Raw genomic sequence first — 15113 nt, 5'->3', positions numbered from 1 at the left:
TAGGAATAAGGAAATGGCATGAAGAGAAACACATTTAACACAGTTCTCTTCATTCATGTTGCAACCTGACAAGAGGAAGGTGCTATCAGTCTTACAGCAACACCAACAGAATCTGAAGCTATTTCATTGGCTGCATTGATTGGAAATCTCAACATATAGGGAATGCCATTGGACATTCCCTATGAAGAGTAATCTCCATATTTCTATTTCTCATACCAGCTACTAGATCACTTCAAAAAGATAATATTAGATATATTATCCAGTGCAGTGTGCATGGAATCTCAATTCTGCAATGCAGAATCCCTGCAAATTAATGAAATATGTTCTGATGAGAGTAACAGTAGATATGTCTATTATGCACATTGTCAGGAACATTTTTGCTTTTTACTATTGTTTTAAAAGTACTAGTTCTCAATCCCAACATTAAAAAGAAGTCTGGGAAATGTATTGATATTTGTAGTTCACACATATTCTAATTTGCAATTTTTCTGGAGGTAAACTGATGGATCAATATGATAAAAGTATGTACATTTTATTTTTCTTGAGAGACTTGTTAAAGCAAACAAAGTACATCTGGGGAGACAGCAATCTTCAAAAGGTTCAAAGATACTTTAAAGGGAAAAGAAAGTGGGAGTTTAAAGTTTCCTTTAAAGGGAAAAGAAAGTACATATTTCATATGTAAAGAAATATTTGTCTAACTGAGGCGCCAAGCAAGAAGTCATTACAGTTTTAAGTTCTCAGTAAGAGTAAGGAAAGCAATTGGTTCCCAGTTGATTTCTAACCTGGAGGTGTGCAGGCATCAGCTGGAGACTGTACAAAGGTAGACCGCCTTTTTGTTGGCATGGGTAGGGCCATCTTCTGTTCCTTATGTTTTGCCAGTGCAGCTTGCACCGCCTCTGTATGGATGTCTGAAAAATAGAAGAAAATCAGTAAGTGCCCAAGGACTTTGCATGGTAAGAGCAGAGCCTATAATCACATCTCTAAAGCAGAGATATCCTTTTGTAGCTATTTAATGAATGCTGATCATGAAGCCATTTATCAAGGTTAAATGTAACAGTTATACTTGCTAATAACAGAAATTGACCGAAGCTGTATCATTTAATACCTGATTTTTTTTCAGGCATATCCTACACAAATTTACACAGTGGCTTTGAAACCTTAGCTGATTTCATAAGAGTATGAACTTATAGGGACCAATGTGATAGAATATTTTAAGAAGAGAAAAAAATTATACTTGTATGCTTTTCTGCAGGAAATTTTATATGACGTAAATGAATTATTAAATATATTTAATGGATAAGAATGTAGTTACTGCCAGAGTCCAGAGATTTTTTTTCCCCTTTCCTCCTCTTTTCTGCAGCTCCTATGCTTCTAAACAGCTGATCCAGAGAATTGGAAATCTTCTCCAATAGCATGGGCTAATACTAGGAGTTGCTGGGTAAATGGTAAATATAGTTTTTCTTCTCATTTCTTCAAGCAGGAATTTCTGATGGATCATGAATGGAGTTCTATAGTTTGATGAATGGATGCTCTGGCTCTGTCTCACTAATAGTATAATTAACCACTCCAAGCGATCTTTTTGAAAAGTGTAATTAACTTACTTCAAGTGAAAATTCTCAAGAACTTTTTTTTTTTAACTAGAAATGTAGTATCAGCTGTAAATTAAAACTAAAAATACACAATTTGATTTCTAATTCAACATTTCACACAAAATTAACATCAATATTCTCCATCAATGTTAATATTTAGAAGAGTTCCATTTTACAAAATGAATCATTCTGAGATGTTTCAACTGACAGAAATGTAAATGTCTAGATGCACATAACATCAATAGAAGCAGAAAACTCAATAAAGTTGCCTGATTCATGAAAAAAAGCATGCTAACAGCCCTTCATGTCTCTTAAAGTTAGATAAAATACAGCTGATGCCACAATCTGCTGTATTCCCAGGTTTAATCCTCACTTTGTTTTCCTTTTGAAATCTCCATCAATGTCTAGCAGATTTCCTCCCAGAATCTCTTTTAAAAATCTACAACTATGTTTAACACAACTGACTGTCTGGTTTCAAAGGCCTAATACAGCTTTTAAGTTAGATAATAATCTGTAGAAATTTGAACACTATGCTCCAGAAGAACCACTTCAGCAAGATGACAGGGACCAAGGGCATAAAGTCTGCAGGAGGTTATGCAAAAATAACAGAGTTCATGCTGAATGTGCCATTTACTGAATATGACTCATTTGGACAAGCACAGTAACACAGTGCTAAGATGAAACCAACACAACATGATTCATACCTTTCAGAATTCACTCCGGAGCACAAAAAGAAGAAATATATGGAAGCAGAAGTTTACCTTATCCAGAAGGATTAAAAAAATACTTGGGTGCTCAAGGTCTGTAGCTGAAGGTGAATTTTCATGTAATTTATACTGACTGGCAACTTTGTGAAACAAATTCAAATTACAGTAAAAATTTTTACAGATAAAAATTACAGTAGTAGACTGGCTATTGGGATATATTATGTAAAGTACCTAAAGCAAGAATATCACTGTGACACAAATTGCAGATCACTCATGTGACAATGAAGCTAAGAAATCATTCCCACCATTTCAGGCGTCCACTAGTTAGGTCCCAAGCATGAACAGAACTTACTCAAATCCACTTCAGCAAAATCTGGACATTGTTTAACAATATCAAACATTTTGTACCCTGCTGAAATACTTAGATTGGCTTGAATTTAAACTTTTGCTTTTTGTGTAAGAACTACTGTGTTGAATGTGCTACATCCAGATTCCCAGTCTGGGAATCGCATATCTGCAGCAAGAACAGAGCTGTTGCAGAAAAAACTGAGGTTCCTCTGCCCCTACTAAATCCACTATCACCGCACCTTTAAAATGCAGACTATGAATAGTTTTTAAAAGTACGAGTAACTACCATATTGCAGAAAATATGTTTCTTTTTGAGACTCCTTCTATTCCTACAAAAGTTCAAATATAGGTAAAGCAAGAAGCTCATTTCAAGAAGATTAGAACTTCTCAGCCACATGTAATGACTACAAAAACTCAGAATAGCAGAAAAGAAGTGCTTCTTTCATTACTACGTTTTCTGCAAAATATGTCTGTAGGTATTAAGGGGGAGGAGGGATCTTCTCCCATGGCAAGGTGCAAATTCTGTCTGTACAAAGTGAAACATCCACCTCAATTCTCCTTCACAACAGCTGGAAACAGTATTTTAGAAGGTGTGAGAGTTCCAGAGTCACTCTAAGGGAGAATCCAGTGTAATCTCCAAACATAATATTCAGAACCAGTGAAAAGAAATGTCTCAACAGTGTGAGCTGAATGTCGCCATGCTAATTTCTCTCATGGGAAATGAAGGTTCATCATTAGTGTGAGAAAAACATACTTACATTGTGTAATCAGAGGATGGAGTCTTGTTCAAATGAAACAAAGGTGGAGATGTAAAAACGTATTAAAAAGAGCAAGAGATGTTATTATTCTTATGACCATATGGGACAGTTTAGAGTAGAAAACTGGTCCACAGCCATCAAGTGAATTTCATGATTTCAAAGGGCCTGAATGTGTGCTTCCTACTAAACAACTGACTCCTAATAATACATTTTTGAAGAGTTTGTTTTTCAAAAAAGTATCTCAAAAGATTGACGAAGGGCATAACAGGCCTTTTCTCACCTACAATATGAAACTATAGAGAAGTCAGCTTGGAGATCTGGAACTATGACAAAGCTGAGATCCCTGTTGTAAGTAAAATGTAGCAATTTATTCAAGGAGGATTTGGCATGCTGCTCTTATGTAAATATAGTCATGTACATCTGCATGTGGTGCAGATACACATGACATGCATATGATGGTGTCATCACACAAATGCTGCAATTGTACACTGGGATGTAAATATGCAGTGCAGCTGTTGGAAGGCTTCAACATTCATATGTCAGTTTGATATCATTGCGGTTGCTGCAGCTACTGTTGGGTATTTTTAAAATTAAGACTAAGGAAAGATATGCGTAGTAAATTATTACTACTAAATGAAACATCTCATAATCCTGAAAGTGTTGCATTCAGCTATACTCTGTTAAATGCAATAGACTTTGGATTAGGATACTGCAGAGAGCCACAAAGATGACCTTGGAGAAACTGCACACACTGTTACAAAAACAAAAGCAAGCTTTAAGCCCAGGAAACAGAGAAAGCGTTAGAAAGAAGTCCAGACTGCTTTCACCCTAATTCACTGGGGTATAAGCGGGAGGGAGGGGAAAACTCAGTCAGGCTTTCAATATTTTGTTTCCATAGCCTATATCAATATTGCTCCAGTCAAACTTGCAGACTCTGTTTCCTGACCTCGCCTACCTTGGAGGGCTGACAGATGCTTTTAGCTCTCCTTCTAATCTCTGCTGCTGACACACACGTTAATTTGAATAATTCTAAATACTATTATACACTTACAAAATAAATTCACTAGCATTCATAACATACCACAAGATCTAAAGATCCCAGTTGGCCTTCCCTTTCTCTCACCTGTAGCACCATCAGAATGTCATAAATATTTTTTCTGTTTATTGTTTAGTCAAGTTCCATTTGGTTCAAAGTTCATCAGATGAATTTGTAGTCTCCTTACCAGACCGGTAGCGTTCGTCTCTGGCTCCTCCAGAGCGTCCTCGATGATATTTAGATGAAGATGGTGCTGGAGCTGCAGACGGAACTGGTGTCTGATTGCGGGATTCTTTTTGCAAACCTGGCTCAACCCCTGTGGGAATATTTTAAAAAATACTTTTCTTAAGGAAACTTAAGAGTCTTTAAATTTAAGACAGTATTAACAAACTCTATTGGTTTCACTATGTAACAATGTGGAGTCTTTCCATTAAATTTAAAATTGACAGTCAAATGAATTCTTCAAGCAAAACCATATACTAGTATATGACATTCTTTTATTGAAATACCATCCACATGTAATGCTTCAAAAAATATGCTTCAAAAGACTAAAAGAGGCTTTGAAAGCTGGAGGAACCTAAAGTTATCTTGGTTAGGATCAACTGCAATTATCAAAATGAATGTATTACCCAAGATTTTATTTTTATTTATTTATTTATTTAATAGACTTGTCCCCGCCCATCTCCCCACAACGGGGGACTCTGGGCGGCTTATAACAAACTAAAATCAGAAATACAATTAAAAGTTATAAAAACCAGACATTACAAAGATAAAAAGGCTAAAAAATCCAAGAGGCTGATAGGGGCCATACCAGGCCGCTAAGGGGCCAGCCAACCCCATTTCTGATATCCTCCCTCCCCGCCCCAGGCCAGATGGCAGAGCCAGGTCTTCAAATCCCTCCAAAAGGCCAGGAGTGAGGGGGCCTGTCTAACCTCCGGGGGCAAGATGTTCCAAAGGGCGGGGGCTACAGCAGAGAAGGCCCGCCTTCTGGACCCCGCTAATCGAAGTTCTTTTACCGTGGGGATCCGGAGCATGCCCTATCTGTGAGATCAGGTGGGATGGGTTGAAATCGTGGGGGTGAGGCAGTCCTTCAGGTAACCTGGCCCCATGCCATGTAGGGCTTTAAAGGTGATAACCAACACCTTGAATTGGACCCAGAAGCAAACCGGTACCCAATGCAGCTCACAGAGCAAAGGTGTTATATGGGTCCTTCTTCGGGCCCCAAAAATTGCTCGTGCGGCCGCATTCTGGACCAGCTGAAGCTTCCGGATATTCTTCAAGGGTAGCCCCATGTAAAGCGCATTGCAGTAGTCTATCTGGGAGATAACAAGGGCATGAGTGACTGTTCGCAGGGCATCCTGATCCAGGAAAGGGCGTAACTGGTGCACAACCCGAAGCTGTGCAAAAGCCCTCCTGGCCACGGCTGCCACCTGCTCTTCAAGCAGGAGCCGTGAGTCCAGGAGGACCCCCAAATTACGCACTGGGTCTGTCTGGGGCAGTGCTACCCCATCCAGGACCAACGATGACAACGTCATAACAAATAAACTATTTATTTCAAATGGCATCACTCAGAATTCCAGAGAGAACTTTACAAGAATGGCAAGAAACTGTCAATAAATTTATATGAAGTGGGAAAGACCCAGAGTCAAACAAAAAATTCTGCGAGATTCCAGAGAGAGGTAGTCTCGCCCTTCCAAGAGTTAAACTGTGTCATAAAGCAAACTGCCTGTCATGGATAACAGAGTGGATAAACTCACTGAATAGGAGAATGGCAATTTTGGAAGGGACCAGCTTAGCCAATGGACATCATAGATATTTACGGTATAAAGATACAAAGGAGGATAAAAAATTTAAAAGGACATATTATTAGACAAAGTTTGATAAAAGTATGGAATTCTACGAAGGGAATAATAAGCCCAACAATTTCACCTCTAGTTTCTCTCCCAAATGCTTTTCATATTGGAGATAATTACAGCAAGAAAAATGCAATTAGATATGCAAATATGGTTCACTCAGACTCTACAAATAGATTAAAAACACAGCAATAACTACTTAGTGAAGGCTAGAATATACCATGGTTGATTTATTTACAAATTGCTGGAAGGATAAAATCAGAACTCAAGAAGGAAGGAGGGATATTAAGAAAAAAGACAGAATTTGAAACACTTGTACAAAACCAGGACACATATATAAACTCTTATGGACTAAAACTATAAAATGTACACCAAATTATAATTTAAAGGGAAATTGGTTCAAAATGTTCTATAAATGTTATACAACTCCATCAATAACACCTAAGATAGACAAATCATACAGTAATAAATGTTGGAAATGCCATGAAACAGAAGAAATATTTTATCACACAGGATGGTCATGAACAAAAAACAAAGGTACTGGAAAGACATGCATAGTACAATGCAAAAAATCTTGGACTTTACATTTGAAATGAAACCACAACTTTTCTTACTACATATAATCCCAGAAAAAATCAACAAGAAACATCATAATATAATGAGATATATGTTTACAGCAGCGAGAATAAATTTTGCTCAACACTGGAAGAAAGATATACAGTGGTACCTCGGGTCATGAACTTAATTTGTTCCGCGACTCTAGTCACGACCCAAATTGGTCGCAACCCGAATCAAATTTTCCCATAAGGTTCAATGTAAATACGGTTAATCCGTTCTGACCCCTACGAATTTGGTCGCCAACCGATTTTGGTCACCAACCGAATCAAATTTTCCCATAAGGTTCAATGTAAATACGGTTAATCCGTTCTGAACCATATGTATTTTTTTTTAAACCACAAAAATATGAAACATAGGAAAGTACAGTACAGTATGAAGAGAGAATGCTAACCTTGCTTGAGGCGACTTCTGGCGTGGAGGACAGGAAGGCGGGTGGGGAGGCGGTTATTGTTTGGAGGGAGAATCCCCCTCCCTACAGGAAGCCACAACCACGTGTCACAGCAGGGAAAATGGCCGCGGATCCTGTTCGTCACCCGATGCGGAGTTCACGAACGGAAGCAAAATTTTGCGAACAGTGCTGTTCGTGAACCAAATTGTTCGTGAACAGAAGCGTTCGTGACCCGAGGTACCACTGTAATTCCGACAATATCTGATTGGGAACTTAAACCTGGAGAATGTGCAGCAATGGCAAAACTAACAATATATATAAACAATAGAAATTTAACCAAATTTAAGTAAGAATGGTTTCCATACATACAACACATCATGCAGCACGGCAAACATAATCATTTACAGTCTGGCTTGTAAGGAGGTCTAAATGTTTACAAATATTGTAAATTAGTAGATGTATAAAAAGGGGGAAGTCAGAAACCCAATAGTTCTTTTTTTTCTTCTTTTTTTCTCTCCTCTACTTTTTGGTATTTTAATTCTTGTTAAATTTGCTTCGTTTATCTATCTTTTCCTTTTATTAACGTGTATGTGTATGAACAATATAATGGAGACTTTAATACAAAGTAATCAGCTCATGACTGAAACCTTTATCATACAACAAATACTTTGATACAATTTACAGCAGTTCTTTTTGTAATGTTATACTCGACTTTGGATGAAAAAGTAAAATAATTTTATGCTTGTAATATTGATATCCTAAATTGTAATTAATATTGATAGAATGCTTTTTTTCTCTTCTCTATTTTCAACACTCTAAGTTATCTAAATAATAGAATGTCAATAATCTTCAATTAGTATTGTATAAACTTCACTGTATTGAAACAATACAATATATCAAGATTTATAAAAACATAATAAAAAAGGGGGGGTAAAAAAGATATGCTTAAAGGTATGGCAGGGAGAAGGAAAAAAATCCCAGCAGTTTACATTCTAAATTCTATTTGTGTGGCAATGCTGTTAAATACAGGTAGTCCTTGCTTAACATCCACTTGATCAGTGACTGTTTGAAGCTGAACAAGGGGTACTTATGACAGGTCCTTGTAGTTGCAGCTGCTACAGTCCCCCCGCAGTCACATGATCATAATTCAGGCACTCCGCAACTGGTTTGCAATTATGATGCTGTAGCATCCCACAGTCACATGATTGCCACTTGTGACCTTCACTGCCAGCTTCTAACAAGCAAAGTCAATGGGGAAGCCAGCAGGAGGTGGCAAATGGTGATCACGTGACCGCAGGATGCTGAGACTATGCAGAATTCACCTAATGACAGCAACTGGGATAGTCATAACTGCTGTGGTAAGTCGGCATGGTCACGTGATGTCACACCTTACAGCCACGTTGTTTAGCAACGAAGTTCCTGGCCCCAATTACTGTTGATAAGTGAGGACTATCTGTAACATTAATTATTTCACTACCTTGAGGAACGTACAATAGGAGCAGTATCCAGACTACATCATTTTATTTGGTCCCTGAAACAGTACTTTGAGAGATCTCTCTTGGGCATGTATAGCCACAATGCTTAGAAGAGAGATGGAGTTGAAATGGTGGCAGAAAAGGTGGCTGAGACAAGATACTTCAAATCGCTTAATGAGACAGCAATCCAGCTCAAGAAATATTTTCATCACACTGCTAGCTCATTCGCAATTATATATTACATCCATGCATGTATACAATGAGGGTTTCCCCACTTTTCATTTTTTAATATTGAGGCACAAAGTCCATGACAGTTATGCTCTTAATTTTTACTTCAATTATTCTGTAATTGTATAATGCATTTGATAAATCAGTCATATTTATATGGCTATCATGAAGAGCAATTAAGAGCAATACAGCAGAAATGGTATACAAGTATGCACAGACCTTTGCTATTTTGCTATTTATAGTATATTCAGTGATGCATTCTTTCATCAGAGGAAAATAACCAATTTGAACCAAATATAAATTTGATCAGAGTACATTAAATATAATTCCTAATATTCTTTAAAATAAGCCCAGCAAGCTTCACAAGAATAATAGCATTCTAGTACCAAGAGGCATATGACACAATGTTGTTAAACACAGGACAATGGCTTTGTTTCAATGCAGGAAGGGAAACAAGGTCATTCACAACTGGAGACCTTTTTGAGTAAACACTTGCAACCTGCTATTTTTGCAAAGCAGCTACATGTTGGAGGAGGAGGAGGAGGAGGAGGAGGAATATATTATTTCACAAAAGACTGCCTATCTTGGAAACCTGCTATACAATACAACCATTTTAAGGACTGACAATAAGGTAAACATCTTTTACAAGGATTGGGGATAATTTTTCAAACCTAGTTTCTTTTTTATTAGAACCCCAAGATCAAAGCACCACAGCAATCTGCAAAAAGCCATACATGGGATCAATGGACTTTGAGCAAATACTAAGCCTACAAATTGGTTTCAGTATTAGAAGTGAACTAGGTTTACAGTCCTTGATAAATTCAAACTTCCTGCATTTTAGAAGCTTAATTAAGGTATATGGGGGGATCACTACTGTTACTGTTAAGTAATAGAATAAGAAACCTTGATGATTTATCATAAATTACACAAGGATAATTCTACTGCTTATCATTTTTCCACTCCCATTTTGAAAATACAATAACTTAGTAACTTAAATATGCAAATATATGAAATTCAAATATGACTGTAAAATATGACTTTAAAAAAAATCTAAATAGACTGATAATTTTACATACATATTACAGAAATGACTGCAGTTTCCAACTCATCTCTAATGAACTGCCTTTTATTACAACTTCCTTGCATTGACTGTGTAAACCTTCACAACAACAAGCTCTTTTAAAGTCCTTTTTCCAAATTATTCAATAATAAAGAAATTTTTCATAATTAACCTTTAAGGAGAAACACAAGAAAAACAAAAAAAGAAAGGAAGATCCCCCCCCCCCGCATCTACATTATATAGGAGTACTGTGTGTGGTCTGTAGTGAAACTGATGAATCTGTACTTTCTACACACAAAGCCTACTTTCTACACATTAAGAAAATATCCAGAAGGGTAGAATTCCACAGCTTCTATTAAAAATATAAGTGAAGGGCTTTTGCAGATGATTTGGTGTTGGCTTTGGAAGATCCTTTAAAGGGAACTGAAATATTAATGGGCAAATTAAAATAATTTGGTGCATTGGCAGGTTTCAAAATTAATAAACAGAAGACAAAAATGCTAACAAAAATATGAAAATAGAAGACCAAACAGAATTGATGAATAAAACAGGTTGTAAGATTGGGAAGATGGTAAAATATCTGGATATCACTATGACAAATATGAAGTGTATGTTATTTCAAAATGACTATGTTAAGACATAGAATGAAGTTTAAAAAAGACATGTTAAGATGGGAGAAACTACAGTTGTCATGGCTGGGGAGAATTTCTGTGATAAAAATTAATGTCTTGCCTAGAATGATTTTTTTTTTCAGACAATAGCAGTTTTGACAATTGATGCACCATTTAAACAGTGGCAGAAGAATATATCTAAATTTGTGTGGCAGGGGAAAAAACCACGAGTTAAATATAAGGTATTACAAGATGCAAAGGAAAGAGGAGGATTGGGTTTACCTGATCTGAAATTGTATTTTGCAGCTTGCTGTTTGGTTTGGATCAGCCTTCTCAATCTTTTGACCCTGGAGGAACCCTTGAAATATTTTTCAGGCATTGAACCCCTGCACATTCAGGCTCAAATATAGGCCAGAAGTTACAAAACTATTATATTCATTTCATGTGTAGGCCTGTATATATGCATTAACAGTGTTCTTAAACTAAAAATAAAGAATGAAACTTACCTCTTTAATGTGAAATCTGTGCTTGTTTTTTGCTGCACAGATACTAAATTCCAGGCTGAACTTGAGATAAGCACACATGGATTTCATCTTCAACTTTTTGGGGGATATTTGGGGCTACTTTTAAGGGCGTGTACAGTTTTTGAGCGATATACCAAGTAGTGGTATACTTATACCAGGTAAATTTACACTATGTTATAATCTTAAAGAGAATTTTAATAAAATGATGTACCGTTGGAATATATCACCAGAGAAATTGTCTACTATGTATAAAGACACTTCAAATTTACGTTGGAAATGTGAACTACATGAAGGGACATTTTATCATGTTTGGTGGACATGTAAAAAAGCTAGAAAATCTTGGATTCAAATACACACACTGATTCAGAAGATTTTAAAGATTAATATACAGTTGAGACTAGAGGATTTTCTTTTGGGATTGTTGGACAAACAGTTGGAAAAAAGTCATGTAATTTTGTTTTTGTAAATGATAACAGCAGCAAGATGATTGTATGCACGAAGATGGAAGGATTCGGCACTATCCACAATGGAGGAGTGGTTGGTGAAGATGATGGAATTTGCAGAGATGGCTAAATTGACTTCTCAGAACAGAGAAAATACAATATCTACTTTTAATGCTGACTGGAAACCCCTTATGGACCTTTTGCGCAGAACAGAAAAAAATGAACTTATGATTTATGGTTTTGATAATTAGACAGGATAGATTATAGAAAAAAGAGAATTATGTTGTAACCATAGAGTAAGAGGTAAATTTATAATTGTACTTACAACTGCTGTAAAGATTGGAAGCTATTTCTTTGTATCTTTTTTCTTTCTTTTCTATTTTACTTTCTTTCCTTTCTTGCACTTTTAGCTTTCTCTTTGATTGCTTTTTCTTTTTTTTTCTTACTTTATATTAGTTTGTATTAGTTTATATCTCCCCTTCATGGATCACTGCCTTGTCGTGGCGAAGGGGCTTGCGTAACTCAGTGAAACCATGAGCTATACCGTGCAGGGCCACCCAAGACGGACAGGTCATGACAGAGAGTTCTGACAAAATGTGGTCCACTGGAGAAGGAAATGGCAACCCACTCCAGTATCCTTGCCAAGAAAACCCCATGGACAATGTTAAAAGGCTAAAAGATATGATGCCGGAAGATGAGCCCCTCAGGTTGGAAGGTGTCCAATATGCTACTGGGGAAGAGCGGAGGGCATTTCCAAGTAGCTCCAGAAAGAGTGAAGCGGCTGGGCCAAAGCCGAAAGGACGTTCAGCTGTGGATGTATCTGGAAGCGAAAAGAAGGTCCGATGCTGTAAAGAACAATATTGTATAGGTACCTGGAATGTAAGATCTATGAACCAAGGCAAGCTGGATGTGGTCAAACATGAGATGACAAGATTGAACGTCGACATCTTGGGAATCAGCGAATTGAAATGGACGGGAATGGGTGAATTTAATTCGGGTGACCATTATATCTACTACTGTGGGCAAGAAACCCTTAGAAGAAATGGAGTTGCACTCATAGTCAGAGAGAGTGGGAAAGGCAGTAATGGGGTACAACCTCAAAAACGACAGAATGATCTCAGTGCGTATCCAAGGCAAACCATTCAACATCACAGTAATCCAAGTCTATGCCCCAACCACTGATGCTGAAGAAGCTGAGGTTGATCGCTTCTATGAAGACCTACAACACCTTCTAGAACTAGCACCAAAAAAAGATGTCCTTTTCATCATAGGGGATTGGAATGCTAAAGTAGGAAGTCAAGGAGTAATCGGAATAACAGGCAAATTTGGCCTTGGAGTACAAAATGAAGCAGGGCAAAGGCTAATAGAGTTCTGTCAAGAGAACAAGCTAGTCATAGCAAACACTCTTTTCCAACAACACAAGAGACGACTCTACACATGGACATCACCAGATGGTCAATACCGAAACCAGATTGATTACATTCTTTGCAGTCAAAGATGGAGAAGCTCTATACAGACAGCAAAAACAAGACCAGGAGCTGACTGTGGCTCAGATCATGAGCTTCTTACTGCAAAATTTAGGCTTAAATTGAAGAATGTAAGGAAAACCACTAGACCACTCAGGTATGACTTAGATCATATTCCTTGTGAGTACACAGTGAAGGTGATGAATAGATTTAGAGGATTAGATTTGGTAGACAGAGTGCCTGAAGAACTATGGACGGAGGTCTGTAACATTGTACAGGAGGCAGCAACTAAAACCATCCCAAGGAAAAAGAAATGCAAGAAAGCAAAATGGCTGTCTGATGAGGCATTACAAATAGCTGTGGAAAGAAGGAATGTGAAAAGCAAGGGTGAAAGGGAAAGATATAAGCAACTGAATGCAGATTTCCAGAGAATAGCAAGGAGAGATAAGAAGGCCTTCTTAAATGAACAGTGCAAAGAAATTGAGGAAAACAATAGAATGGGGAAGACTAGAGATCTCTTCAAGAAAATTGGAGATATCAAAGGAACGTTTACTGCAAAGATGGGCAGATAAAGGACAAAAAAGGCAGGGACCTAACAGAAGCAGAAGAGATTAAGAAGAGGTGGCAAGAATACATAGAAGAATTATACAAGAAAGATCTTAATGTCCCTGATGTCCATGCTGGTGTGGTCACTGACCTTGAGCCAGACATCCTAGAGAGTGAAGTCAAGTGGGCCTTAGGAAGCATTGCTAACAACAAAGCTAGTGGAGATGACAGGATTCCAGCTGAGTTATTTAAAATACTAAAAGATGATGCTGTTAAAGTGCTGCACTCAATATGCCAGCAAGTTTGGAAAACGCAACAGTGGCCACGGGATTGGAAAAGGTCAGTTTACGTTCCAATTCCAAAGAAGGGCAATGCCAAAGAATGCTCAAACTATCGCCCAATTGCACTCATTTCACATGCTAGCAAGGTTATGCTCAAAATCCTACAAGCTAGGCTTCAGCAGTACGTGAACCGAGAACTACCGGATGTACAAGCTGGGTTTCGAAGAGGCAGAGGAACTAGAGATCAAATCGCCAACATTCGCTGGATCATGGAGAAAGCACGAGAGTTCCAGAAAAACATCTACTTCTGCTTCATTGACTATGCAAAACCCTTCGAATGTGTGGATCACAACAAACTGTGGCAAATTCTTAAAGAGATGGGGGTACCAGACCATCTTACCTGTCTCCTGAGAAATCTGTATGCGGGCCAAGAAGCAACAGTTAGAATCGGTCACGGAACAACCAATTGGTTCAAAATAGGGAAAGGAGTACGACAAGGCTGTATACTGTCACCCTGCTTATTTAACCTATATGCAGAGTACATCATGAGAAATGCCAGGCTGGAAGAATCACAAGCCGGAATTAAGATTGCAGGGAGAATCATCAATAACCTCAGATATGCAGACGATACCACCCTAATGGCAGAAAGTGAAGAAGAACTAAAGAGCCTCTTGATGAGGGTGAAAGAGGAGAGTGCGAAAGCTGGCTTGAAACTCAACATTAAAAAAACTAAGATCATGGCATCTGGACCCATCAATTCCTGGCAAATAGAAGGGGTAGAAATGGAAGCAGTAACAGACTTCATTTATTTGGGCTCCAAGATCACCGCAGACGGAGACTGCAGCCATGAAATTAAAAGGCGCTTGCTCCTTGGGAGGAAAGCTATGGCAAACCTAGACAGCATATTAAAAAGCAGAGACACCACCTTGCCGACAAAGATCCGCATAGTCAAAGCTATGGTTTTTCCAGTAGTAATGTATGGCTGTGAGAGCTGGACCATAAAGAAGGCTGAGCACCGAAGAATTGATGCCTTTGAACTGTGGTGCTGGAGAAGACTCTTAAGAGTCCCCTGGACTGCTAGGAGGTCAAACCAGTCAATCTTAAAGGAAATCAACCCTGATTGCTCATTGGAAGGACTGATAATGAAGCTCAAGCTCAGATACTTTGGTCACCTAATGCGAA

The 15113-nt window shown here is 37.9% G+C and overlaps 1 protein-coding gene across 2 annotated transcripts in view; it reads right to left on the bottom strand.

Annotated features, from left to right (window-relative positions):
• Positions 1-15113, bottom strand: part of DIP2B (DIP2 acetate--CoA ligase B (putative)) — a 196423-nt gene that overhangs the window by 67991 nt on the left and 113319 nt on the right. For both annotated transcript variants that reach the window (XM_088138184.1, XM_088138185.1), the window contains 2 exons: positions 4626-4754; positions 783-908 (listed from right to left, as the gene is read on the bottom strand). In XM_088138184.1, coding sequence (XP_087994310.1) covers positions 783-908; positions 4626-4754 — 255 coding nt within the window. The remainder of the gene's footprint in view (positions 1-782; positions 909-4625; positions 4755-15113) is intronic.

This window comes from Python bivittatus, unplaced genomic scaffold (assembly GCF_059951505.1).
Source record: "Python bivittatus isolate LINGU-HERP-01145 unplaced genomic scaffold, Pbiv_v1 ctg000220_np1212, whole genome shotgun sequence".
Lineage (NCBI taxonomy): Eukaryota > Metazoa > Chordata > Lepidosauria > Squamata > Pythonidae > Python > Python bivittatus.
The sequence above is the reverse complement of the archived record's forward strand: the minus strand, read 5'-3'. Positions and strand labels throughout refer to the sequence as shown.